Source organism: Erithacus rubecula, assembly GCF_903797595.1.
Source record: "Erithacus rubecula genome assembly, chromosome: 8".
Lineage (NCBI taxonomy): Eukaryota > Metazoa > Chordata > Aves > Passeriformes > Muscicapidae > Erithacus > Erithacus rubecula.
In genome coordinates this window covers 15,444,047-15,471,916 of record NC_136659.1, presented here as the reverse complement: position 1 = coordinate 15,471,916, position 27,870 = coordinate 15,444,047, and the positions used below count along the sequence as shown (strand labels likewise).

General features: G+C 42.6%; 2 protein-coding genes and 1 long non-coding RNA gene across 9 annotated transcripts in view; 1 reads left to right on the top strand and 2 right to left on the bottom strand.

Moving 5' to 3' along the window:
* Window positions 1-6,293: 6,293 nt before the first annotated feature.
* LOC306804145 overlaps window positions 6,294-27,870 on the top strand; it is a 100,987-nt gene continuing 79,410 nt past the window's right edge. The window contains exon 1 of the long non-coding RNA XR_013774811.1: window positions 6,294-6,675. This is a non-coding gene — a long non-coding RNA (uncharacterized lncRNA). The remainder of the gene's footprint in view (window positions 6,676-27,870) is intronic.
* IFT70B (intraflagellar transport 70B) lies at window positions 7,553-9,958 on the bottom strand. The gene has a single exon (XM_079310335.1). The coding sequence runs from the start codon at window positions 9,916-9,918 to the stop codon at window positions 7,918-7,920; it is 2,001 nt and encodes a 666-aa protein (XP_079166461.1). The 5' UTR covers window positions 9,919-9,958; the 3' UTR covers window positions 7,553-7,917.
* The window catches only part of PDE11A (phosphodiesterase 11A), a 103,765-nt gene continuing 89,383 nt past the window's right edge, over window positions 13,489-27,870 (bottom strand). For 6 of the 7 annotated variants that reach the window (XM_079310317.1, XM_079310320.1, XM_079310319.1 and 3 more), the window contains one exon: window positions 13,489-16,146. In XM_079310317.1, coding sequence (XP_079166443.1) covers window positions 15,985-16,146 — 162 coding nt within the window. In that variant the 3' untranslated portion in view covers window positions 13,489-15,984. The remainder of the gene's footprint in view (window positions 16,147-27,870) is intronic. The other variant, XM_079310318.1, reaches the window with a different exon arrangement.

Sequence of the window (27,870 nt, the reverse complement as noted above, 5' to 3'; positions counted from 1 at the left end):
AAAATGATAATGTTAGCATATGAGATGCCTTCTCATTCTGAGCTTTTTAGAAGAATAAAAAATATGATATCACTCCATTGGTACAACAGGACAAACAACCTGGACTCAATCCAGTTTATATTTTCATCAGAAAAAGGAAGAACGTACCAGGCAGGAAAAATATTTTAGGAAGAGAAATATATCACAGCCTGTTTTTTGGTTTACATTTCTGCAGTAATTTCATGGCAGAAACATTAAGCAAGTGTTGTCATATAAGTTCTTTTCCTCATCATCTGGAAGTACAGCTAATTACTTAGGTTAAAACTCAGATGAAAGCGTTGGCTGCTTAGGTTTCTTGTGTAAATATGCATCTAATTGAAAAATGGAAATCAGAGAAAATAACTCTGCAAAACATGGTACAGTCTTAAATTAGGGGAGGTTAATACACATCCTCAGTGTTTTCAAATGCAAAAGGTGGGAGGTTTCTATTTAATGTGTCTCCACAGGGAGGAATTATTTGATCTCTAACATGAGAAAACACCAAAGCCAAGGCATAGACCTGCTGTTACTCTATCACAGAAAAACATGTTTCTTTGAAATTTCATCAGCTAGAAAATCAGTGAGTATGGTTTCAGATTTCATAGAGGAACTTTACTGGGGTTTTTCTGGGCACAAATGATAAAAATGCTATAAATTCTATCTCAGACTCTGCAAGTGAAAGGTTTAAGAGATTATGTGAGTAAATCATTCATCCCTTCTGAATATCCTGCTGATAAAAGGGATCCCCTGATGTGATATATACTGTCAGGTTTGAATCTGAAGCAGAGAATTTCTTTCAAGTTCCCTTCAGGGAATCTGTACATTTTATGCTGAATATTAGGATCACCTCTCCAGGCACAGAGAGGAAGCTAGAATGAGACCCTAAAGCCATAGAGAAATTATCAGAAAGAGATAAACCGGTTTCCTTTTTTTATTAAATTCTCCTATAACCTGCTTTATAACCTAGCAAGTCACAAAAATTTCACAGTACATTACACATGCTTGCTGGCAGGCATTTCACAAGATCAGGGAGGCGTCTCTACGCGTTCTGCCCTGGACTGAGCACAAAGGCAGAGGGCAGGGCTCCTGCATCTCCCTTCCCAGAGACGCCATCCCGCTCTAACAGATTTTTATTTTGTTGACTCTTTCGCTGCTACCGAGTCTTATTACCAGCATTTCATGCCTTTCGAAGCCCCGATCTATCCTTGCGCAGGCTGGGAGGCAGAAAAGAAGGTGGCCCCGGCGATGCCGGGTAAAGCTGTGGCCGCTCCCCATCTCTAAAGGGAGGGCGATTCTTGCCTTGCACACAATTGCGAGCGCTCAGCGGGGCGGGTGGGGCGGTGCTGCCACCGGCACAAGGCTGGGGCACTCTGGCGAGGTCAGGTGTGTTGTATTTTATTAATATGGTTTATGTTGCACTGAAGAAGAGGTCCAGATAACCACTGCGCAGGTGTGCTCTGCACTGAGCAAATACCTGCCTAGGATCAGACTGCGCTGCTGAAGGGCAGGCTCCTCTCCAATGTGCAGTCCCTGCGAGGTGCTAGAGGGAGCAGAAGGCTGCCGTGGATGCGGCACTGCCTGCATCCCTGGGCTGAAGGCACTGGTACCCAGAATTGCTGTCCCCTTGCTGCTGCTGAGAGGCAGCTCAAGCGCCTCTCTGCAGGGCCGTGCGTGGCCTCGCTCCTCCTAAACGCGGGGACAGGGCAGTAGGGATGTCCTGGAGAGCCGAGGGCAGGCCAGCGCCGGGCCCGAGGGAGCGGGGATGCTGAAATTCACTGTTCGGCTGGGCATCCCTTCTCTGCAGCCATGAGAAGCAGGGCGCTCTACCGTGGGCTGGGAAGCGCGGGGCTCCGCTCCCCTTTGTGTCGGGAGCCCGTTCCGGCTCCCAACCCGTTCCCGTTCCCTTTTCCTCTGCGTTCCCGCGGGCGGGTCCCGGCCCGGCCCGGCGCAGCAGCGCCCTCTGCAGCACGGCCCGGCCCCGCCGCAATGCTCCCGCTGCACCGGGACCGGCTGCTGCTGCTGCTGCTTCCTCGGGGAATTCTGTGTGCCTGCACCCACGGCAGCGGCGCGGGGGTGCCGGTGTGCTGGCCGCGCCTTTGCTGCCGGGCCGGCCACCAGAGCGTGTGGGCTCGACGCTGTAAAAACGCCATGTGCCTTGAGCTGCTCAGCAGGGGAAGAGCAAAGGATTTATGTGCGCTCTGAATGCCCCGTCCCTCAGCGCTGATGGTGCTTCTCCATCTCCTCCTGCTCCGCGTGGGAGCCGCAGTGATAAATACTATTGGCAGCGCACGAAAATCCGACACGCCGTGTCGAGCTCTCCGTTCCTGTTTGCCGGCCGTGCGAGCGGCCGTGAATCAGCGCAGGGACACACAAAGAGCTCTGTGAGGCGCCACAGAAGTGCAGCTCAGAAAAATCCGAGCTCTGCTAATTTTAATTTGGAAAGCGGCTGTTAGTAAACAGTTCAACCCAACAGGATCTGAGTGTTAGCCAGCTCCCTCTGCCCTCTCCCACGGGAAAGAGCTATAAAATAAAACCGACTCATAAAAAGCTGCTCGTCAACCTGTTCCCTGCTTGCGACACAGGCTGGAAAGGGTTCTAGGGGCAGAGTTGGGGGAAAGGCAAAGGTAAGCAGCAAGAAAGGCTGAAATTCAGGGAAGTAGATGACTGTGCACAGCACAGGACAAAAAAAGCCACGAGAGGCTCAGACCATTCGGAGCCAGTACGCACATTCACCCAGGGAAGTTTAAAAGTTGGTGATGCTGAGTGATGATTCCCATGCTCCAGAGAAAATGTGGCACTTGTGTTTTTGATTTCCCTTTCCGAGCCGTTCCTGGTGGGGAGCTTTGGGGGCACGGGTATCTCCGGGGCTGGGCTGTGCGAGGGTTAGGGAGTGCTCAGCCCTGTGCTGGCTCGCAGAGGCTGTGCCTGGCCAGCTGCAGGTGGAGGGGCAGAATCCCCTGCCAATTCTGCTTCTCGTTGTGCAGCAGTGATGTTTCCTTGATGTGCAGCAGCTGTGCCATGGGAAACACGGGGTTAGTTGATTTCCAACAGCATTTCAAGTAGATAGAAACAAGGGGTTTTGTCATTGAGTGAGACTGGGGTTGTAGCATTCCAGTACTTTCCAGAAGCTGCACTTGGATGGCTTGAAATAGTAGTCTGTGAAAATGGGTATTTTCTAACGTGCCAATTTGAGACTCATTGAAGCCAATGTGTACTCTTTTATTGGTTTTCCTGGCCTGCAGTTTGGACTACAAACTGCAGTGAATTTAGGGGAAGATCTTAAAAAATAGAAATATTCTGGGCTGATTGTTTGATTTGGCAAGGCCTGCTCTAAGGCTTTATTAGTTTAAATTCAGGCAAGATCTAGGAAAATTATGCTAAACAAAAGGTTCTTAGGAAAATTAGTCCAAATGTCTCAATTTTTCTACTTAATGGAAAAGCATCAGCGAAAAGAAAAAGAAAATAAATGCTTTGCTGAAAATAGAGCCTAAAAGTTTAACAGTAGTTAAAGCCACTTTTACTTTCTTTAGAAACTGTCTCTTTGTGTAGGACAGGTTGTCCAGATGAGGTCCAAACACACATCCTTCAAAAACATGAAGAAGATGCTCATTTTCCTGTCCATACCATACCCAGTCCTTAAGAAGACAGCAGGTTTTAGCAGTGTCCCAAAACATAGAGGTATTTAATTTATTGAAAGGTTAAAGAGAAATAAAGGAAGAGAAGCCTGAGGGAGGGAAGAGGATGGATCTTTCAGTGCTTGTCTTTCAGCCCACACAGTCACATTTTCACATCAGTGTTCGAAATCTGAATTTTTCAGGGTTAGACTCTTCTGGCTTTGCTGGAAGCTAAAGCCTATATGGATTTGTGGAAGTTTTCAACTCAGGCTTCTAAAATAGCATGTTTTCAGTAAGATGCTGTGGAATGGGCTGTTAAAATCAGCTTTCATTCTTGTATGTAACTTCAGTATTCTTAGAGGAATAACATTCCCCTCCTTGTTCATCTGCTAAAAGGGGCTTCCTTACCCAGTAGAAGTATGCACAACTCTCCCAAGAAAGATGGCTAACATGTTCCTCCCAGCACTGTATAGGAAGACTCTGCTGTCTCACCTTTTCTCTCTGTCTTACCATGAAATCAACCACCCCTTGATTACAGAATTTTTTTAATCAGCTCTGACTGTGGAACTGATCACAAGGGTCCCTGGCATTTGCTACCTGTGTTGTGCTGATGGTGTCAGCAGACATTTGATGGAGATTGGAGCACCAAGGGGATCCAAGGTGGGGAATGAAATAAATTGTGTCTCAGGTCCTCTGTGCCTCTCCTGCTCCTGCAGTGCAGGTGGGTTGCTGTCACAAAGCTGGTCTGAGGCCTTTGCTCGTGCAATGTGTGTTGTGATTACTGCAGGGGTAATTGGAAAAAAAACCTATGTGTCCACTGCAGTACAACACAGCTTGCCACCTGCAACATGGGTGTCATGCCCTTGCAAGTTTTGAGGACCAGGACATTTCACAAGATGTCCTGTAAGGACAAGATGCAAAAGAGGATATTAGTGTAATAAAGGTCCCGGAGACTGGCCTTGTTTTGGTGGTGATGTACATGGGAGCATCTTGTGCTGCTTACCTTTCATACCTGATGCTGCAACAGATTTCCCCTTGCTCCCAATAAAACATAAACCAACAGAGGCTCTTGCTTAGGAATCTGAGCTTATCTGGAGCTGTTTGCTCATTGCAGGCCTTGGGAATGTGATCAGATGTTTCTGGGTAGTGGTTTTGATATTTTTTGGAACAAAAGGACTCTGCTGGCTTAGGGCATCAATTTAGATGGATTTTACTATATGTATAGAGAGCATAAACTGTTACTTGCTATCTTCCTTCCTCTCTAAATAAAAATGTATGTGCTTTCCTTTAAAAATGTATTTTGTGTGTAAGTCACATAGTGATAACATTAAATGTGGTATAAAGATGGTAATAAAAGTGGTTGTAACATTTATATATTTTTCATGACCAAAGTGCTCTGCAGTGGGAGATGCTATAAACGCGTGCTTGCCACTGGGGAAGCAACAGTCCTGTGCTGCAAAAGAGCCACATGAGCACAGGCCCAGTTCTTCTGGGCAGAGGGGTGGGTAGGCAGCTCCCCAGGACAGAAGGAGTCTGCCCCAGCATACCACTGCCATGGGAGGGCTGGGTGCTGTTGATGAGGGAGAGGCCATAGTGGACAGGGTGGAAAATGTTGCTGGAATGGAGAGGAGACTCCATGCAGAAGCATCCCTTGGTGCAGCAGAGGAGGAAGTGCCTGTCCCAGGCCTCCTCCTCCTGTTTGTACCTCAGCTCTGCCACTTCTCCCTCTTCTTTCAGCTGTAGAGGCCTCTCCACTTTGAGGTCCTTGTGTTCAGCACCACCCAACCTGCTCAGAAGCCCTGGGCTATCTATGGGCACAGCATACTCCTCGAGGAAAAGCATGTAAAAACAGCAGGAAAAGGGAAGGACAGGAAAAATGCTACTCTGGCACTTCCGTCGGGATGTAACAGGATGAAGGAAATTCCAGGCATGCTGACTGCCCTCTAGCCGTGTATTCTAAAACAGCCACAGCTTGCAGAGCTCCACAGCCTTTCCTGGGACATGTTTTCCATCGGGAGCATGGCTGATGTCCCTCCCCAGGCTGTGCCAGAGCCGGTGCCCTGCAGCAGGCTGCAGCAGGCAGTGTGTGCCAGAGCCGTTCACAGTGCATCCCTCTGGGCACGGGAGCCAAGGAAGCACTTGGGGCTGCAAATCCTGGCAGCAGGATGATGAGAGCCCTGATCAAAGCCATGCTCTGGCTGTATGGAAAAGCAAGAACATATGAGTATCTGCACTGCTCTCCATTAGAGGGCATTCAACATTTGCACGGGCACGAATCTGCAAAGTGAATTTTTTCTTAAAGTGTCCAGTGACTTTTACAGAAAACACACAATGAATATTAAATAAAGGGCATTGCCTATTACTGCACTTCAGATGCTGTTACGTGGCGTGACTTTTTAAAAACTTTTTTAAAGGTCATGCTGTTTATGCTGCATAATATATAATACAATTGCACTGTAAATTACAGACATGCTTTACAGCCTGCTGCTGTGCTTCATGGAGGTGAACAAAATTTGAAATCACAGGTCTCCTCCCCATGGGGAAACAGTTGTGGGAAATACTTAATATCACAATAATCAGGAGCTTAATGGCCTAGTGATAAGCTATGGAGGCCTCTCTAGGACACCTTGCTGCATTGCCTGCCTTCTCTCTAATCTCTTTAGAACACTTTTACATTCTTAACACTGTTAAATTTGATTTTAATTTACTGTTACAGGACATTTAAGGTAAACCATAGCATTACCTAACCCACAGCATTTCCTTTAGCTGCACATGATATGTTCAGCCCTGACAGGCTTTTCCCCAGCAGACAAGAGTTGACTTTCTCTGTGTTGAAATGAATATAGGCCTACAGTGCAGTTCCTATATACATTAACCCTCTGGAAGGATTATTATTTTATTCCTTTATAATAGCTTCAAAACTTAAAAAATGCTGTTCTCTCTCTTTCCAGGTAAACCACAGCATAGAAACTGAATTCTGAGGGACATGCAGCCTGATTCCAAAATTCCCTCAGGACAGTTCTTCAGGGAGCCAGTATCAAAGGTAAGCAAATGAATTAAAGCCATGGATTTTTGATCCTTATTTTAAAAACTTCAACTAACACATTGCTTCAAAGGGCAGAACACACAAAAAGGAGAGCAGCCATGGGGCAGAGAACCAGACTGCATAAAAACACTGGAAGGCATGTTGGTTACACTTCACTGTGGAACATGTGTTTGAAAAGGGATGGGAAGACTGTTGAGGAAAATACACTGATGCCAGGGTGAAGAAAATGCCAAGTAAAGGAATTAAGCAAATAAACAGGGGTTTGGAGAAATGTTGAGAGGTGCAGGAAGAGTGTAACACAAGGAGGAAACTGAGAAGCAGATTTCTTCCACCCAAGGGTATGGGTTCTAAGCCTTGCCTGAAATGGAAGTTACAATGGGTTTTTCTTTAAGAAAAGTGAAAAAATATAATTACATGTTCACGGGTTTCTTACCAGAGACTTTTTGAAGAACAGTATTTGGATTGGAGGGGCTGGACACAGAGGACTGAATAACTATACATACCCTTGCTACCAAACCAGTTTGCAGGGCCCCAGCTGCCACCCAGATGCTGTGGGCACTGGGACTCTGAGGGGCAGCACTGAGCAGGGTCTCTGTAGCCAGCTGTCATAACAGATTTTATTTCAAAGGTATATCTAAGCCAAGGTATCACCCTAATAGAGCCTTCATGAAATTTATTTCTGGTCCCTGTATTAGTTAGAATTTGCTGGAACACTCGTGCACTATTAATGAATCAGCAAAAGAAAATGTTTGTTTGTAGAACTGATTTTTTAATATAGAGCCATTTCTTGTGTTTAAATATACTCCATGTGATCTGCAACATACTAAAAATACCTTAGAAAAAGCAGAATAAATGTTTCACACACAGGCACAAATTAGAGAATTAAAACAACAGTTTCTTCAAATTCTGTCCTAGAAGAGACAGATAACAGTTTTTTCCAAATGTCAACCAATGAAAAGAAACTTGATCAAAATTTCAGAAGGATAAAGTATTATCTTATGGGTGAAAACTCTATGGTATTCCTATTAATTATATTATTGGTCAACACATCTAAAGTTTTATTTAACATGACTGGTTACTGAAAATGTTCCTAGCTTAATTTCATGAAAATATTCTATTTTCTACAGAATGTTGTTAAAATACAGCACAAAATCTTTAGAGATTTTTGTGAGGGTTAGCATTACCTCACAAGTACAAGAAAAACACAAAATTCTCATTTCTGCTGTATGATAACAACATTTATTCAGCCCACCCAGTGATCTTATACATCAGTGCCCTCAAAAGCCTGGCTTCATAGGTGACTGTGTTTTTCCCACTGTGTGTCCCACTCTCTTCAAGGGGGTGCTCAATGACAGCTGGGATGTTTCTTCCATACTGTTCACACTGCTTCAGAAACTGCAGGCACTCCTGAATCACACTGTCACGCAGCATGATCATGTGCTTGGACATGTTCTCCAGCAAGGACAGGAAACACCGCTTAGCGTAATACCACGTGTCCGTGCTCAGCTTTTTGTTATACGGCTCCAGGCTTTTAATGATCCTTGAAATACCAAAGTCATAGTTTCCCTTCACACAGTAGAGGGTACCAATGACTAGATTGACAATGCAGAGATGGTAGGTATTTTTATCAGGATGATCATAAGACAGCTGCTCTTCTGCCTTCTCAATCTTCCTCATTAGTTCCTCTGCATCCTCATTCTGGCTCGTCAGGATGTAGGAAACACAGAGGTTTGCTAACACAATGGCACTGACATCGAGAATGTTGCTGTAGTGCTTTTTAACTATTGGCTCATAGAAGCCAATAGCCTCTTTATACTTGTTCTCCTGCATGAAGAGCACGTGAGCCACATTAAGCTTCCACACCTCGTGTTCCTTGCAAAACTCCACTGATTTGTGGAAGATCTTTTCTACCATTGTGTAATTCTTCATGTCCCAGTAAATCTTTGCCTGGGCCATCAAGATAGGTACATATTTATCTAGAGTCTCGTCATACTCATTAATTGCCTTTTTTAGAGCTTCATCATCCCAATTTTGCCTAGCTTCCTGTACCTGCTTTGTGAGTTTTCTCAGCTGCTCAGTAATTGTCCCTGCTGAATCATCTAGTTTGTGGAAAGCCTCCTCAGGGGCAGTTTGACAAGTAATAATGGCATCCAAGAAGTTGTACAGATAAGGTGTGAGCAGTTTGTAGGTGAGATGGGCATTCTCTGCCAGCACATCAGCTGCCAGGTCATAGTATTGATGCTTGCAATAGAGAAGCAGCAAGTTACCGAAAGTTTCTGGTGGATAGGGGTTCTGCAGTAGGAGAAACTGCAGCTTCCCAAAGCCATCGGTGGGCTGGCTGTCCATGTTCATGAGTGCTTGGTTGTGCAGCGTGACCGGGTCCAGCTCTTCCTCGGCCCTCGGGGGCATATCCGTGAGCGCCTCCTGCGCCGCTCGCACGTTGCGCAGCTGGTACTCGATGGCCGCCTTCAGGTTGAAGGCCTCCACCAGGGCCGTGCGGTGCAGCAGCAGCGTGTTGCCCACGCTGCGGACGTCGATGCCCTCGGTGGTCATGCCCACGTTGAGCTCCGGGTGCTGGTGGATGCCGCGCTTGATGATGTCGGAGATGTACTTGAGGGCAGCGTGGTACTGCTTGGCCGCGTAGGAGCACAGCGCCATGTTGTAGGACAGCTCCGGGCAGTACCCCAGCACCTGCATGGCGCTGGCAAACTTGCTGCTGGCCTCTTCGTGCCGGCCCTGCCGGTACAGCAGGCAGCCCAGGTTGACCTCGGCATCGGCCCGCTCCGAAGGGTCCTCGGCCGCTCCGGAGCCGCCATCAGCAGCGGCGGCGAGCTCCTCCTCCACCAGGCTCTGGGCCGCCGGGAGGTCGCCCTGCGCATAGTGGACAGCGGCCTGGAGGCGCAGGGCGCGGCGGTGGAAGGCGGGCACGTCCAGCAGCGGGCTGACGACGCGCAGGGCCTCGGCGAACAGCCCGGCCTTGTAGAGGGCCTGCGCGTGGCACAGGCGGTACGGCAGCAGCTGCGGGTGCAGCGCCACCAGCTGCTCGTAGCACTCGGCCGCCGCCGCGAACTCCTGCAGCTGGTAGTGGCAGTAGCCCAGCAGCGAGAGGCAGCCCCGGGAGCGGCAGCTCTTCTGCAGCCCGCGGTTCAGCAGCGACACGGCCTCCGCGAAGCGCCCGCCGCCGATGAGCCCGTACACCACCGCCGTGTGCTGCCCGTCGGGCACCGGCGCGGCCTCCATGGTCGCCCGGCACCGCCGCGGCGGGGCGGAAGCGGGGCCCTCGCTGCCATGGCAACGGCGCCGCCGGGGCGGAAGCGCTCCGGTGCGGGCGGGCGCTGCCCCGGAAGCGGCGGCGCGCGGTGCCGTGTGCGGGGATGGCGGCGGCCGCCGGGAGCTGGTGCCGGCAGCGGAGCCGCGGCCTCTGCGCCTGCCCGCCCTCCTCTGCTCCCCTCCCTGCGCCCCTATCCCGAGCAGTGCCGGTCCCGAACCGCCGCACGAGCTGGAGCCTCCTGAGCTCGCTGCCTGGGCCAGAGTGTTTCCCTCATTTCAGGATCTCGTGCGGCTGGGAGGAATAAAGAGTAAAAGTCAGCTCCTGTATTCTAAATGCTGTGTAATAGTTCCCTTAAGCAGTAAGTGGTGTAAAAGCAGGCTGTAAGCTAAACACGTCTCCCGGGGCAGGAAGCATTAAACTTCTGTCTTGTGCTTTGTCAACATAATACATCTCCTTTACAGCCCATCAAGATCCAAAGTTAGTTAAGGCTGATGGATGGCAGGAGGTATGTCTGTACCTTGGCGCAATCCAGCAGCTTTCCTGCAGCTTTCAAAAGTAGAAGAAATCCCAGTGTATTCAACAGTGTAGCTGTGCTTTGGCAGGACTTCTTTTCCCCCATGGCATCTCTACTGACCAGTGATACTCTGGACCACAGACTGTATAATGTGTATAATTTCTATACATATGAATAGCTCCCTTAGGGTCACAGATCTGGTTTCTGGTCATTCCAGACAAATGTCAGGCATATGCAGTGAAGGAGTTTGGTTTGCCCCCAGGAATGAGTGCTGCAAGGCTGCGTGTCAAACATTGTATCTGGGCTGCTCAGTCTCAGTGTTTTCAGGATCTTCTACTTGTGTGATTCAGTAATTGATAGATACAGCTCTGGTTGATCCCAACAAGTTTCAAAGAAAAGTAATAATAATAAAAATAAAATCATAGCAAGCCATTAAAATGATTTATTTTTTTTAAAGACTGGTAAACCCAAGTTGCTAATTTCAAAAGCATGCTTTGAAAGCTTTGAACCAGCACAGTTTGATCTACTAAGCAAAACAGTAAGAGTAATGGTTTTAAGATTCAGGAAAAAAAGAAAGAAAAAAGGAAAAGGATCCAGAAGTCTTTTAAGTTACACATTTTGCAAGTATCTGGGTTTCAGTTGCCTTAGAACAGACATGGTATTTCTGTGCATCTGTCAGCTGTCTCCCACAGGCAAAGGTTTAGGGTTTATCATGGTATTCCCCAGAAAATGGAAAGATGCAATGGCCAACATGCTTAAAAATTGTAATTAAATATAAAGTAATCCAAGAAAGAAAAGGTAGCAAGCAATATACATGATGTATTCCAATAATGGCACATTCCAGTGGTGGGAATCTCTGGGGCATTAAATTCAGCAGATTATACATCCTGCTTCATTGCTATGTTAGAAACCATTCACATTATTTTACTCTTTGAAAACTCTGCCTTTGAAAAAGCCAGTAAAAAAACCTTGCTCTTGCCCATAATACTTTCGGTACTGAAGTGCCTGTTAGTATGTTTTATGTATCTTTGAAATAAATGTTTTAAAATTTCACTCAGTGCACAAATGCCTTATCAGGAACTAAAACTGGTTTAATTTTATAAAGGGAAAATAGTGTTCGGCCTGTAGACTGAAACACTCCTGTTTTTCCACTAGAATGAATTAATCTAAATATTACAAGTTACATTAGGCACTACTGGTTGCAGTTTTCAAAAATAATTTGTGAGTACTAGGATTGGCTTTGTGGGTAACTACAGGCACATTATGAGATTGCAGTGCACTCTAAGAAGGAGCAATTAGCAAGGTCCTCAGACCAGAAAAACACAGCTGCTGTGCCAAGGACACCCTCTGAGAAATACCTGAGCTAAAATGAAACATACTTGTCTATGCTGTGGTTACAAAACATACAACTGATCTTATTGGCAAGACCCCTGTAAATAGCAGGGGCTGGCTGAGACAGAGCTGTGTGGAGAGTTCTGTGCCCACCTGCCACGTGAGGCATCCAGTTTAAACCTCAGTGAGCTGCTGCTGCTGCCTGACCTTGTGCAGCTCTGCTTTGGAGCAGGAGCAAAACCATGTCCTGACAAGCAGAATCTGCATCTCCATCACATTATGCATTATTTGTCTGTAGGTCCCGAGCTGGGAGGGAATTGTCTGGTTTCACTATTGATCTTTGGCCAAAGACACTTTCTGGACATTTTGTTCTTGTGAGATTCTTCTGTCTCAGCCACAGGAGAGCCTCTATCCCAGGTGCTCTTTGCCTTGAACAGTGTTTGGTTTTCTGGTGGGGTCACAGTGTTGTCTTGGAGGGGAGCACTTTAGTCCAAGGGAGTGCACATACAACACCTGAGATCTTCCACCAAAGCCTGTCTGCCCTGTGCCCCTCCCAGGAGTGAAGCCAAAATTAGGGCTATACCCAGTGGGCATCCTTATCTTCTTGCTGAGCACGTGAAAGGAGCTTTGGCAGAAGGGCAGGAGACAAGTCAACCCTTGTTACTCACCACCAGCTGGGGGGGCAGATGCACCTTCAGATCAAAAACCCGCTTGAAATCAAGCAGGATTTGAAATCCAGCTCCTTTCCTGATTAGCCTTTGCATTTATAGAACATTTATGGTGGGTTTTTTAAAAAAATATTGTTTTATTTGGGTTTCATTTTTTTGGTGAGGGAAGAGTGATTTTGGTAAGTGGTTTCACAGGTGAGAATCCTGAGTGAAATTACTGTTTGGCCTGAACTAGCTTTGAGGATGGGGATGAAGACCTGGATCTTGTGATCATTTTCTGGTGACAAAATTAAGACTGCTGCCTGGTTTTTGTGAGACTTAAAGGCCTGTAATTCATGGGCCTGGAAACCTGACTGAATTTAGGCTGCAGTTGGCACGAGTCAGTAGGACATCTAGAAAAAAGGCATTGCCACAACCATTCCGAGGCACTTCTGGGTGTCCTATGGACAATTCACGTGCCCATCAAATTTTAGCCCTGGAACTGTGAATGCTACAGGCCTCGTTCAAGGCCAGATTTCCACTTACAGCTGGGACAAAGAAATGGTGACTTGTCTTTTGCTGGGCATCTCAAGGAAAAGGCCAAGCAGCACTGTTCAGGGTAACAGTTGTGTTCTCCACGTGCTCTCTTGATTTGTCCTTGCCTCTTGTGAACCCGTGTTCTATATGCATTCACAAAATTAGGCTGATTTAAATATGTTGGGGTTTCTTTGTTTGATTGTTTGGTTTTTGTTTTTTTGGTTTTTGTTTTTTTTTTTTTTTTTAATTTCTCCTTGTTCAGCAGGCAGGGAAGCAAGTTAAAGACAGAAAATGAGATTAAATAACCTACACAATCATGTCTTTTGTGCATATCTCAGAAAATTTAGCAGAAGTGACTGAAATACTAGGAAATTGTTTCCCTCTCAGAAATAATGAAAAGCAGATACAATTTCTGATCATTAAGTTTATAAGCAGTAGCTAAAAACTGTTTCCCAAATCTTAAAATATAATAGACTTGAAATATGATTCCACAAAGAATAATCTTTTTCTTTTTTTTTTTTTTTTTTTTTTTTTTCCCTAAGTTAAGTCTTAAAAAAGGAAGATAAGGTTTGTGTTTGTTTAGCTGGTTGGTTTTTTAAGATTGAGCTATATGACTTTCAGAGACTGAATGCTGTTCTGAGATGCACTGCTGGGCCCCCCAGTTCTGGTAGGGTTGCTTCATTTTGCCTGAGAACAATTTGATAAGATCAAACTGTGTGCTCCCATTTTCTTCCTTGTGATGGAGGAACAGAACCATAACATTAGTCAGCAGTTTCTGAATTTTGACCCACAATGGCAAAGATACCAAAAGACAGGAGAAATAGATGGAGGCAATTACAAACAGTCAGTTGATTGATGGTTGACATTGTTAGGGCTTCAGCTGTGTGTCAGGCTGCGGTGCTGCCGAGTCCCCATCCCTGCCAGTGGGTGTTGCCATGGGCAACAGAGCACTGAAGCCAATAAAAAGGAGAGGAAATGAGGGGAGACTCAACCTTCGGGGAGGCTGCAGGGTACGCATTATAAATTATGTTATACTTAGCAGTATGCAATATCAAAATTCAGGAAAGCCGTGTGTACCTGCCAGCAGTACTGTCGGTTCCTAGTAGCTGTTTTTCTCATAAACTGTGTGTTGTATGGCTTGGTGCTTACTAAACTGCATCTGGCTTTATTCAGAGAAGAAAGAAGTGGTAAAAGAACAGCAGAAACATTTCCATTTGGGGCATGCACTCATTGCTGTGCAGTTTGAATTTCTGCTCCTTCCCTGCTTCTTTCTGCTAGAGAGTGATGTGGTTCAGTTGTGCACTAACAGAGTGGCTCACAAAGCTACTGAATTTCCAGCTATTGTCCTACGCACCATTAGAAGCACAGAGCGGTTTTGTTTTGTTGTGTTTCTTTTAAAGAAGGGATCAGCAGATTTGTTGTTTCTGTTTGATTGTCAGATAGATGTGGTCAGCTTTTCTAGGGCTCTAACAACTCTGTTTCCTTAGAAAGGAAAAAAGCTCTTTTAGCATCTGGTCAGCTGGGCCAGGCTCTGATTTCCATTAAGCTGGTGCCAGTTCAAGGTAATTCCATTGAAGTAAATGGAGTTTGGCACAGGTGTAAAACTAAGCTGAATTCAGCTTTAATTTCTGCTGCCAGACAACCCTATATTTGGAGTCCCATTTTTCATGGAGTACAAAGGCTTCCCCCCTCCCCTTCCACGAATGGGCACTTATAAGCACTGCAAAATGAGTCCTCTTGTGTCTGGTCATGCAGCAGAGAAAGCACCCTCAAATTGCAGATCACAGGTTTGCTGCATTTGTGATCCTGGCACTAATGGAAGGAGACCAACTTTCAGGTAATATTAGGGTCATCACACAGAGACGTGTTTGGTTTTGTGACCCATCATATTTGGTTAGATTTTTAAGGACACCTTTACCACAGATGTCGATGTGTGAGCCTTGACTAGTGCTGTGCCACCTGCAGTAATAGCATTTGAAATTGTACTGAAAGAACTGTGAGAGAGTAAGGGCTAGTCAGTCCAGTGTGATGATACTCTACCTCTCCACTGTTTCAAAATGCTAATTTAAACTGGGAATTATACTAGAAAGGCTTATCCATGGTCTGCTTTTCAATGTAATATAAACCTGAAGCACAAAGCAACAGATTTCCTTTTTTATTTGTAGTGTATTTTCAAAAAACCCCATTAATCTTTTCCTTAGGCGACACTATAATTTTTTAAAAAAATGAATGTGTTACAAGAGCATTTTTTAAAAAGGAAAAAAACCCCACTCTAAAATTACCATGCAGTATTTTGCCTTTATGCAAGCTTCCTCTTGCTGAGAAATTTGCTGCACTGTTAATATGAATTTCTCCGGAAAGAAGGGACAGCTTGGTGTTTTTAAAGATAATAAAGTTTGTTTTTAAATGTAGCAAAGGTAGGCAATTCTAAAGGCCCTGATCAATCACTAAGAAGCTTTGTTGTAAAAAAATACTTCTTCAGAATACAAAGCAGGCTTTTCAGAACATTCAGGCATAAAAGAGGAGGGAGAGTAAGAGAGGAGCATCACAAAAGCAGGCATAATTGATTCATAACGTGTACTGAAGAGATGCAAAACAACAATGTAATTACACCATTCTGTTTTCTGCAGCTCCTTGCATATGAATTGGCCAGCTTGCATCCCAGTCCTGCTCTGTATTATTAATTTTATTAAGCTGTGAGTTCTTATATTTCAGTCTGTTGTCAGCTTTACAGATTTTTACAGCAGCAGGTGAAATGTGGTGGAGCTGAATGAAGGCTGCTTCTGTTCAGTGTTCCGTGTCGCTCCAGACACCAGCGCAGTCCCACTGCAGGCTCCCCTTCAGTCCCACTAAGCCTTCCAGGAAAAGCAAACTATGCTGCCATCAAGATAACATCTGATCAATTAAGCATTTCTGGGAAAGCATTTCTTAAAAAATGGTGGGTCTAAGCTTATGAAAACCTTTCAGACAGCTCGTATTGTAAAGTGACACTGATACTTGCAGGCTTAATTTATGTCTTTGAGAGACATGGTGAAGCTAGAGGAAAAGGAGGACAAGGATGCTGCCTGGGAAGGAAGTCTTTTTTGGTGCAGCTCCTCCCATTTACCTCTGTTTACTGCTACGGAGTCCAGCATAGGCTTCAGTTTCACATTCAGCTTCACTAGACACTGAAAGAAAATTAAAAAGAAGATGAGAGAAGAAATACTGACAGTATATCCATGCCTTTGAAGGACAATCCATGGCATAACAGGGAAAAAAAAAGAGTTTAATATGCACTATGCCCCTACCCTCCTCACTCCCAGCTGTAAATACCTGTGGAGGTAAATTTATTGTTCCCACTGAATTCTCTTTATCTATCTGACTTGTTTTGCACAAGGCTTTAGGCCACCATAAATGTAAAAAAAGACACATAAGATAGCAGAGATACAGTTCAACTACTTTAGCTTTTTTGCAATCATTATAGATTTTTTGAGGCATCCCCAGGTGCCTGAGGCTGCCAGCTATGGCATCTACGATCTGGAAGTCCACTGGTTGTACTACAAGCTGGACAAAGCTGAAATAATCTCCCTAGTGCTAGATTCTTTTTTCATATAGATGACTCAACCACAGCACTGTGCTTTCCCAAGCTGACAGAAAAACAATTAGTGTGTGCTCAAAATAAAGAAATATAAATGAGTTTTGTTTGAGGTTGCACTGAAATCACCTCTTCTATACATACCTAGTCCAAAGCTAACAAAGGCCAGTAAGAATCTTTAATCTGGTTTAATCTAGTTTTGAATACAGCCTCAAATTATGAAATTCCTGCATACTTTTACTACAAATTTATTTTACCTTTCCCTTTAATATTACCTGATCAGAAGTGCTTCACTAGGTTTTGTATCTATATTAAAGAGAGACAGAAATTGGCAGCAGGATGTCAGTGGATGTCAGGAAAGGGTTAACCAGTTGCCTCCCAAGTGGCCATGTAATGTGTCCTTTCAGGACAGAGGAGTGTTCTTTTGCATCTTTTCTGATTAGCAAGCAGTGGCTTTTGCTGAGATCTGGGCAGCATGCTTTCTCCTATAGCATGGAAACTATGTATTTATCATTGGAAAGAAAAGATTGGTGCCAGATTAAAAACCAAAAACGACAAAGACAACAAAATTGTTCTTCTAAAAGTGCAGAAAACTGTAAGAAAATGAAAGGAAAAGGGAAGCAGATACCTTTGTAGTTGATCAGTTTTTGCGTTAAGAAGCAGGGTTAACAGAAACTGCTTTAAATGGTCCCCAGAGCCCAGACACCACTAAAGAACTGGATTTTTTTTATAGCTAGTTTGCAGGCCATGGGATCTTGCCTTGAAGTAAGTCTTGTAGATTTTTAATTGAGCTATTATACGATAATTAAGGGTTAATGGCCTGATTTTAAGATGTGCTGAAAACTTGCAATTTTAGTTGAGTTCGGTAGGAAATATGAATGCTCAGCACTTACGAAAAATCACATCATGAGGAAGAAGCTGGAACTTGAATCAAATCCACTTCAAATTATTTCCTTAGAATATGGCCCAGGCTGGGCAGATAATTTTGCAATCTTGGGTCTGGGGTAAGAGGCAGGGCTCACTGCAGTCTCTGCCCCATAGAGCATTGCTTGCTCCTTATGGTCATTCATTTTATAGAATGGATAAGGATTTTTAATATGCCCATCACCATGCCTCACTCTATTTTTATATCTTTATTTCAGACTTTTGTGTATTCCTTGATTTCTCTATCTGTTTTGGTAGGGTCTAAAACAGAGGGACAGTAATGCATTATAAACAGCTGAAAGTATCTGAAAAGCTCACTGCCATTACCATTAACACCTGCACTACCACTGCCAGCTCAGTGTCTAGAGGTAGCACATGAGATGCTCAGCCCTTGACAGCAACATATCAGATCCTTTCTGTGCACAGCCAGTAGCTTCATAAAGGTTTTGTGAAGTATTTTTTTTTCCAATATACACCTTAGATTTTAAAACACTTAGAAAAATCAATACTAAAAAGATATATATATATATATATATATATATATATATATATATATATAATCAAACAGCCCAGTGGTTAAATCAGTATTTAAAAATCAGTGTGCTTCAAACCTCTCTAAGCACAAAGATGTTCTGCACTCACATCTGTCAGCACCAAGATCTGTGAGTAAAAAATGCAGTACAGGCTATTCCTGTACATATATATATATATATATATATATATATATTTATATACACATACATACATGTATGTATACACACACACATATATATACATACATACATATATGTAGTATATATACTGTATAGAGTACATGTAGTATATACACTATATAGAATTTATATACGATACAGAGTGTGTGTATATATATCGATATATATAGATATACATTATACCCATGAACCTATAGCAGCTCTATGCAGCATAGGGAAGATGGAGCTCACTGGGACTGCAGTCTCTGTCTCAGTGTGGCTGTGCAGCTCTCGACTGCCCGTGTCCTTTCTGTGACCTTGCTTTTTTGCCAAGACTGACCACAAGACCGTGGTGTTTTCCAGCCTAGTGCCAGGAAGCAATTGCAGAGGTCTGGGCATGACCTCTGCTGTGCCTGTCCCTCCAGGCCTTGGCATCTGCCGTGGCTTATGGCAGGAGACAGCCCTGTCATGTACTGTGCCAGGATGGCTGCGAGTGCTCGAGATGCTTATAGCAATTAGCTTTGCTTTGACTACAGCAGGGACCAGCAGCCCAAGTAGGCTGGAAATAGATTCAGGAAGCACCCCCACAGTTCTGTGGTAATCACTGTTATCTTATGAGCTGTAAACATATTTTAAATCTGTAAGTAAACACACATATATTTCTTCAAAATACAGATCGAAGTGGACATTAGAGTCTAATAACCCAGGTTCAACAGAGGCTTCCAGGTAAATAACAAGAATGGTTAACTACTAACATTAACTTTGATGAAATAGATTATAAGGAGTATTTAAAAAAGAATAAACCATGTCTTTTATATTAATTTTTATCATAGCACCAGCAATTAATTCAATGGAATACGTATAAAATATATAGTGTAATTTTAAGAAACTTTATTTTGTTACACATTAATTTAGATTAGTGATACTTGACAGTGCAGATTTTGCACTTGGTCTATAAAATGTCTTTATTCAGACATTGATTTGATGCTTGAACCTCTACTTCTGTATTTACTATCCTTTCACTTTGGGACTTTTTCATTCTGATCTAGTCTTTTAATTAAACTGACTACTATAATTCCTATGGAAATTAGCTTTTATTTTATTTTTTCCAGCTACCAAAGCATTTCAGTAGGGTTTCTCTGATACAAAGTGCACAAATTGGATTTTATTTCTTCTCGAGATGTAATTAAAAACTCATTTGATTACTATATATCTGGCCCTGTTTTAATTATTAAACTCCATAATCAATTTGCTTTTATGAAGCTTCTGGGAAATTATCTCAAAAGCAAGACATTTCTCTCCCTTCTGTCAGGGTCTAGACCATTTACTGAATTACATTCATTGCACCTGTTCCTGATCCGGATTAAACTACCAATTTATTCCCAAAGCTCTTTAAGTTTATTTGGCTGTAGCCTTGTCAGGGTTTTCCACCTCCTGGCAGTTTTTGCTTTCCATTTTATTGCATGAGAACCCTTTGATGCCACTATTTTTGATGCATGCCTTCTACAAAAAGCTTTGCTAGTGATCTAATTTGGTGTCTACGTTCTTAATGCCATATTTTTTACTTGCCTTACTAGTAAAATTTTGGCTTGGTCTTCACCAGCTGTCTGACATGGATACCGCCACACAAACTCAATGGCAGCAGAAACACCCTGTTCCAGTCCCTGCGTGGTGCAGCAGGCAGGCTGGGAGCTGGCAGGCAGCTGGGCTGGGGGAGAGGGAACCCCTGCCCAGGACAGTTCCTGCCTCCTGAGACTTGGGGCCTCACTTGAAGTCCTCCCACTGCAGTGCAGCTGCCTTGCTACACAGCAATAGGTACAGGATTGGTGACATTTCCCATTCTTTCCCCTGTACTGTAAAAGCTGTTCTTAGTCGCAGTGATAAAGCACGGGGGGTGCACTGCCTGCTCCAACGTGGAGAGCCAGAGGTTTGCAGTTCCCTTCTGCATCCATGTGCTGTTACCTCAGATATGTGACTAAGCTGTTTGTCAGAAAGTTACTGTATAGCAGTGCCTTTTTCTTAGCACCTTCAATTATTTAGATGCCTTTTGGGACTGCGTACTGCTCTGTCCACAGCATTCTTTCCCAAGGTATAGCTCTGCTTACATATAAGCTCCTCCAGCACAAAAAAAGGTTAAAGGCACTTCAGCACTTCATTGTGTGCACCTGGGAGAGAGGCAGGGCTGCCTGAAGGAAGAGCTCAAAATGGGGAAGAGTATAAGATACCCAGAGGAAGTTATTTATGGGAGAAGGTGAGGAGGGCAGAGTGGTTTGGTGTTTTTTTGGGTTTTCTTTTTCCTTTCTTTCCTTGTGTATAGAGTTGTATATTTTAGTAAATAAAGGATATAGAGTGCAGAAACAGTACCAGTAGAAACAACCCCCTTCAGGGAGAGGGTGATGAGCAGTGGAGATATTCGTTTGTACCTCTGGGTACCAGTCTCCTGGGTTGAAGTAAGGTGTGGGGGGAAGAAGACTTCATCTGCTACATCACCTTCATCTCTGGGTAAGGATATTAGGGAAACTGCCAAGATGCATCACAGATGTGGTCAGAGGCTAAACTATTGCTAAAGCAAATACAAAATTTTGTTGTATTCTAAGACTAGTCCCGTATCTCTTTAAAGAGGAGCATGATATGTCCTAACTTATGAACACTGCAGGACTTCAAGAGTATATACTTTTGGTTTTGCCCCCTCCCTGCCAGAGATTCTCATCCAAATATTGACCAGTTCTGACCTTCCTTAACTTACGAGCTTTGACAAGATTACAGCTCATGAAAGTATGGTTGCGGGGCTAATATTTGTAAAGTGAGTTTATGGAATAAGACCATATAAATTTATTTTTATGACTGAGCACATATAAAAAAGTTATAGGTCTCAGTGTTCACTCTACTTTGGAACCCAGTGGTTTCTAATGAATCACTTTTATTATGTAGGCAGTTTCTTAGTTGGAAGGGAGGACCAGTGACCAAGAAGCCATGGGGATAAATTCAGACTCGGTGTAAGCATATGAAGCATTGTTGAAGTCAAGAGAGTCATGACCAGCTACAGCAAAGCTGAATTGGACTCCTGAGTTTTGCTGAAGTGGCTTTCACACGAGAATACATAGGCCAAAGGTGAGCCATCTATCTGAAAGTCCTTGAACTTGATTAGTTCAGATAAAAGGGAACCTGTGCTGCAGCCATCCACAGATTTTATCTTCTAATACAAATACTTGGTGAAGTTGTTTTGAACACCCAAAAGTATTTCTGTCTATACACCCATATATTAAACCCCCAGAAATTGTGAAGAAGATACAGAAGATAATGTGATACAGAGAAGATGTAGGGATTAACTTCTATGAACCCTTGACTGCATATGTATATGAATTAATTATTTGTCCTACTGATTCAGGACTGTATTTAATCATTATGTTCTGCAAAAAACCCCAGTATTTCTGAGGGGGTTGAGTTCATGAAAAAAAATTTATTACAATCTCCTTGTGGTTGAAGGGGACTTTGTTTATTCCTTTTAGGGCTAAATGAGGAAGGGTCCAGGTCATCACATACATAATGCATTAGTGGATTACTTTTTCATTTCTGCCAGGGAATTTTTTTCTGATGCCTAAAAATGTAATTAGATGAAATGAATATATTACTAATTTCCCTTATAGAAAACAGGAGTTGCTTTTAGCTTCTCTCTAAAAATTTTTAATGGATGGAAGCCAGTTGAGACTGGAAAGGTATCTAATATGTGCACAAGTGTTCTCTCTTCTACTGTGAATTAATGTTAAGCTTCTTTGTGCTGATGGTACACTGGCAAGAATAGTACTGTACTCCTTTGGAAGTAAACTACAGAGTGATGATTATAAAGTAAGATTAGCCATTGATAAAATGTGGTGGGTACTTCAGGGAGGAAAGTATGTACAGAGCTCCTGGAAGCAAAATGTGCTCTGACCAATATTGTGCACATTATGCTGCCAAAGGAAGAGTGATTCTGAAGGAATGGGACCAACTGCAGTAGCTCTACTGATGTATTGCTACAGTTGCAAAGTATTCATCTGTCGTTCATTACAATTTCATGAAACCAGGGGCTGGCTCAGAAGAGTTATTATTTCATAAACAAGTTCTTATTTAGCTCTGCTATTTATGGTTTTGATTCTATGTCTAGAGCATGCGAGAGACAGAATGTTCTAACTCCTTTCCTTTCAACATTTTAACCAAGCAGCTGATCAATGTCTCCTGCCTTGCTATTAAATGGATTTTGAAAAATTCTTCAAATCATATCAGTCTCATATGCCGATTTAATTCTTTGAATTTACCCTCAGCTGGGAATTCTGCAGGCAACTGTGATTCTGTTGTGTTAAACACTTACTTGAAGTGTTTCATCCATCATCATTTCTAGTCCTTTTCTGATGCAATGTAGTTTGTGCTTTGTCTTTCTTGAAAACTGAATGGCTGTTAAATTATCCATTCATCTTCTTTCAGATTTGCTGTACAATTTGAGTTCCCTCTATTGGCTGTCTCTTCTACCTTATGTGCCAACTTTTCAATCTACTTCCTCAGATCTTTATATACGTTTCCATACATGACTGCCATGTCCTTCACAACACATTGGGCAGATAATTCTAAGTAAAACAGCAACAGAAATTACAATATTATCAATGATTCAGTTTTTCTCACAGATTAGGGTGAAAGCCTTTAGTGAAGCTTAGCTTCACTGAAGTCAATGGAAAATGTTTGTTTTTCTGTCTTCTCCCAAATAACTTTGTTGACAAACTGCCCTTTCAGTTGAGACTGTTTTGACATAAGATGACTCATAAGTAAGCTGAAGTACTCTTGTCTGAAGGAAAAAAAGTACTCCTTTCTGCTGCCTCTTCTAAACATTTTAGAGAAACTTGTAAATTCTTAAATTGTTGATTGCAATACAATGTTGCATCAATAATCTCACCAAGTTATGAAAATCATAGCAAAAATAATATTATAGTTTTCAAAAGCAAAATGAAACCCTCCCTCTTCTCAGGAAGCAGAAAAAGAGGATCAGGATCCTTGTACCTTCTATAAAAACATGTTCATGATAGTCACAGACAAAAAAAATCTTTGAAACCACCAATACTTTTCCATATTATACTGTGAAATAGTGACAGATAAAAATTGCAAATAAAATAATTCTTTCTTATTTTCTTGTTTTTTGTTTCTTGTATAGCTCTTCTTAACCTTTTCTATTAATAAGAAGGTAGCAGACAAAAGCTTCTCAGATTAAGGGCAATAGGTAAGAAAAATAATTTGGTAGTGCTTATTCCATTACTGGAAGTTTTAATACAGGGTTTCAGTTTTCTGAAAGTTACAGAGAATTCATTCTCGGTGGCCTCATTTAGATTCATCATTAATAGACAAGAAACAAAGCAAGAAAAGTGCTGAACCTACCTAAGTTCCTACTTCAAGGCTACAGAGAGATCCTTCTACTGTGCCAAAAATATCTTTTCTCTGGGCCAAACCCTTATTCCTAACATAATCCTTAGCTACCAACTTCCCTCAGCACTGGGATTTGGCCTGATTAAGTTTCCTCTGAAGCAAATTTCTTACAAACACAGCAGAATATGTTGCACCTGCTCTTCCTTGGATAATATTACCCACTGGATTTCAACAGAAAGGGAGACTAATTTGATCTTCCAACATCTGTTTGATCTGCCTCGGTCCCTGGTATCACAAACTGCATCCCAGGCTGATGTGCCTTACATGTGCCTTGTCTGCCAGGTGCTCTCAGGAAGCATGAATGATTTATCTCTCACTCTCCATGTCCAAATCAAATGTCAGAAATAAGCCCTGCCAAAAGTGTGCATCTTTCCAAACAGCTTAGTCCTGATTTTTTTTTTTTTTTTTAAATTAAAACACTTAACAACTTATGAACCAGTTTAATGGACTGTCTATATATGTGCATGGTGAACAACTTGTGAGTTCCCTGCTTCCTGGCTAGTTGCTAACTTAAAAGATAAGAGTAGTGCCCTGACTTTTGTATCAACAATCCCAGGTATTGGTGAATGGTGGAAAACCATTTCCAAAATGTTCATAAAGTCTTCTTGGTTAAATAATTTTAGAACTTTTTTTTGTTATATGCAACACAGAAACATCTGAAGGAAGAAGTCATTGTTTTGGCTGCTTCCAGTGACTCTTGCCTGTGTAAGGACTAAGCCATGCCATCCAGTCCATTTTAGACAGGCAGGGCTTCTCAGGGGAATGGTGAAAACCCTAGATTTCTTATACAGTATTTCATCATAAAAAATTTAAATTGAAGAACAGAGAGAAAGAGAAGTGGTAACTTAGGAAGTGCTGCATCAGGATCTAGCAGTATAAGTGTGATTATTGAAGAAGTTGTTTTTAATGTTCTCTGTCTAATAATTTCAAGTAGAGTATATACTTAGAAAAAAATCATGATGTGTGCATGTACTTCCAATTCAAGTGTCAAAGTCAATTCTTGAACCAGAGAAGTTAAAACACAGAAAGCCATGACTGTTTAAGATTTCTGTGTATTTTTTCTGTGCTTTGTGACACTCTGTGCATTTAATCTTATTTTACAAGCAGAATAGATGCTTTTGCAGGCACATTATCATAGACAGCAAACAGATTTAATTACAAGGTCAGACATTATCTTCTGTAGGAAGGTAGGATATCAGAGCTCTTGGAGTTGCAGAGAGAGTGATTACATTTCTTTCCAAGTACTTCAAACAGTGTGATAAAGAAGAAATCTGTCCCTACAAATTCCATTTAAAATATTTAACGTACTTGCTTGGCCAAATGTTTCTACTCTTCCAGGTTCCTCCTAGAATCCTGGATGGAGTAATGCAAATTCAATTCTGTAGATACTATTACATGCTTGATGTTTTCAATACCCAAGAAAATCTTGAATAGCTCTAAAAATAGGACTAAAATGGAGCAGTTCAAGGGAGCACCAAGGTAGAGGTGAGCAGGGCAATCTCAGGCACGCATAAGTTGTAAAAGCCATGAGCTTCTTTATCTTCCACAAAGGCATCTCTCTTAAATTAAAATAGCTGCTGTCATTGTCACTGACTACCTGACTATGTATTTATCTGCCCAGAGGCAGAGAGCACGGCCTTTGGCCCTGCTATTCATAGGCTTACTGTCTCTGCCTAACAATGCCCTGAACAGAGCTGGGTTTCTGTTAGCATCTTTTGTTTGATGTGAATCGCTGAAGCTTTGATGTTGTTTGTGAGAAATATAATGATTTCAAAGAATAAGATCTTCGCTCTCCCACTCTGTGTGCTCCCCACAGAGAAATCTTATCTCAGTTGGGAAAAATCTGTGACTGATTCCGTTTTAGGTAGACACAAATGACAGAGTCCAGAAGAGAAATCTGTTAGTGTTGAAACTCTTAGCATCTCTTTACTGGTGGGTCAGAGAGGTAATTTGTCTTAATGATCAAAATTCTGTTTCCTATTACACAAACATTTATAAACAGGTAAGGAATACTTTCTCTGTGACAGACAACACAGCTGTCAGAAAAGCCATAGTGTTTTATTTTCAGTGCTTCAAATTTCCTGCTTTAGTTGCATGTACCTCCTTTTTATAGGACATTCTAACAAAACAAGGGATTATTTTATATTGAAGCTACATTAGTAGGTTTGAAATATGCTACAGTTTTAAAAGAATGCATTTTTCTTTAGAAATTATTATTATAATAAGCTTGTTTCTCATTCTCTACTGATAAATGCTTTTCTTATTGTCAGTTTTGAGTGAAGAGCAAATGTGATGCAGTAAAGTGTAACTAAAGCCCCTAAAATCTGAAATTATGTGTAAATGGATTGCTGTTCTGCTACTCAAGGCAAAAGCTCCATTGTTGCATAAAAATACTCTGATCTGGGATCACTACAGAAACAAAAAAAGTAAATAATAAAATTATAATGTCCTAAGTGTAATAAGATACAATGAACAAAAAATTGGGATGCTTTTATCTTCACAGACCTTTGATCCACAGTGTGAAGGAAATGCATTTGATTACTAAGATATGAAATTGGAAGTGACTTGATTCCTACATTGAGCAGCAGATAGGGGAGAGAGCAAGGGAGCAGAGCTGTGGCTGACCTTGTGCCAGGAGCAGTCAGGTTTACAGACCAAGCACAGAGGTTTTGGATTTTGACACTTGGATATGGGAAAACTGTGCTTAATTCCAGACACTAATTACATATATATATATATATATAGCTATAGCTATATCCGCCTTCAGTCTTTACAGTAGCTCATGGTGTAGTACATTTTGTGTATCACTGACCTTCTTTCTTCTGGATGGGATGGGCATTCCAAGAGGCAGTCAGACTGGACTGCTAATGGAAGTTGCATAGATCTTGTTGATTTGCTAGTCCCTTGTAAACCTTCTCAACTAAAAGGGACCAGCCTCAGGGATGGTCCTAGCCAGATAAGCAGAGGGATGTGATTCATGTTCCCCAGTAAAGGAGACTTCATTACCCTTTACTTGGGAGAACTACTGCACCTCCAAGTGAGCTGTCTTGAGCTGCCTTCAGGAAAGGCAGAAAGCAGAGCAGATAGAGCCAAATCTCCATGAAGGAGGTTTCAGAACTGAGGAAAATTATAAGTCTAAAAAAGCCATAACTAAAATGTGCTGCAAAGCTTGTATATTGTTTTAAGTATGAACCACTCCTCGTAGGCACTCTGGCATAGCCTAGTTCATTAGCTTGGACTGCAGAGAGGATACAGTTTGTTCTGGTACTGTGAGAGGCACTGGGATGCTATCAGACCACTTCTGGAGGTTTGGGTTGTGAAGTTCCTTCAGTACTGCATACTTCAGATGTCCTCAGGTGCCAGGAATAGCCAGCTCTTGGGAATTACTTCGAGCAAAGACAATTTCAGGGAGCTCTGATGATCTCACCTAGACTTTAATGGGAGTTGCCAGCATTCAGTGCTTGCTGGGATCATCTCTGCTCTGTGTGTGTGTATGTGTGTGTGTGTGTGTGTAATAACACAAACCACAGCATTAGGTCCTGCTCTAGCAACTGCATTGGTAGGGACTAGTGCATTCCTTTTAGGGTTCTGGATGCTATAGAATCCTATGTGAATTCAGGATTTCTAATCACTAGCATCGAAAAAAATAAATACAAAAGCTTTGATTTTGTTCTCTATGGTTTAATGTTGTAATTTTGGTGTGAAACTAAGTGTCAAATGTTTGTGGGTTTTTTCAAACGTTGTTTTTCTAAGTACGGTGGTAGTGAGCTATAGGAGTACCACTTATATTTTACTGATTTATCAGATGCCACTGCATCTATTTATATTGCATTTGTAATTATATAACCTGTTCTCTCCCTACATGCAGTTCCTATAATGTACTACAATGGCAAGAAACCAAAGAATGTAAAAAGCCCTGCCAACCCAAAATCTAGGATGTGGCCAGAGTTGTAGTGTTCAGCTACCCCTCAATAGTGGATTTACAATGCCTGAATACTCTGTTGATGGGATATGTGTATTGAAGTTTGATTAAGCTGGATATGAAAATTAAAACTTGGCTCCACACTGAAGAGAGAATTTCCTGCAGTGTGATACTATGGCATCAAGTTTTCTGTTTACCCCTAAGGCTGGTGCTGCTATGACTTCCAGGTTTGATGGTGTCTCTTTTTTAAGTTGTTGAGCAGCAGGCTAATGGCTGCACAGCATGATGCAAACACAGTGGAAAGCAGGGAAATCAGATGTGAATATATTCC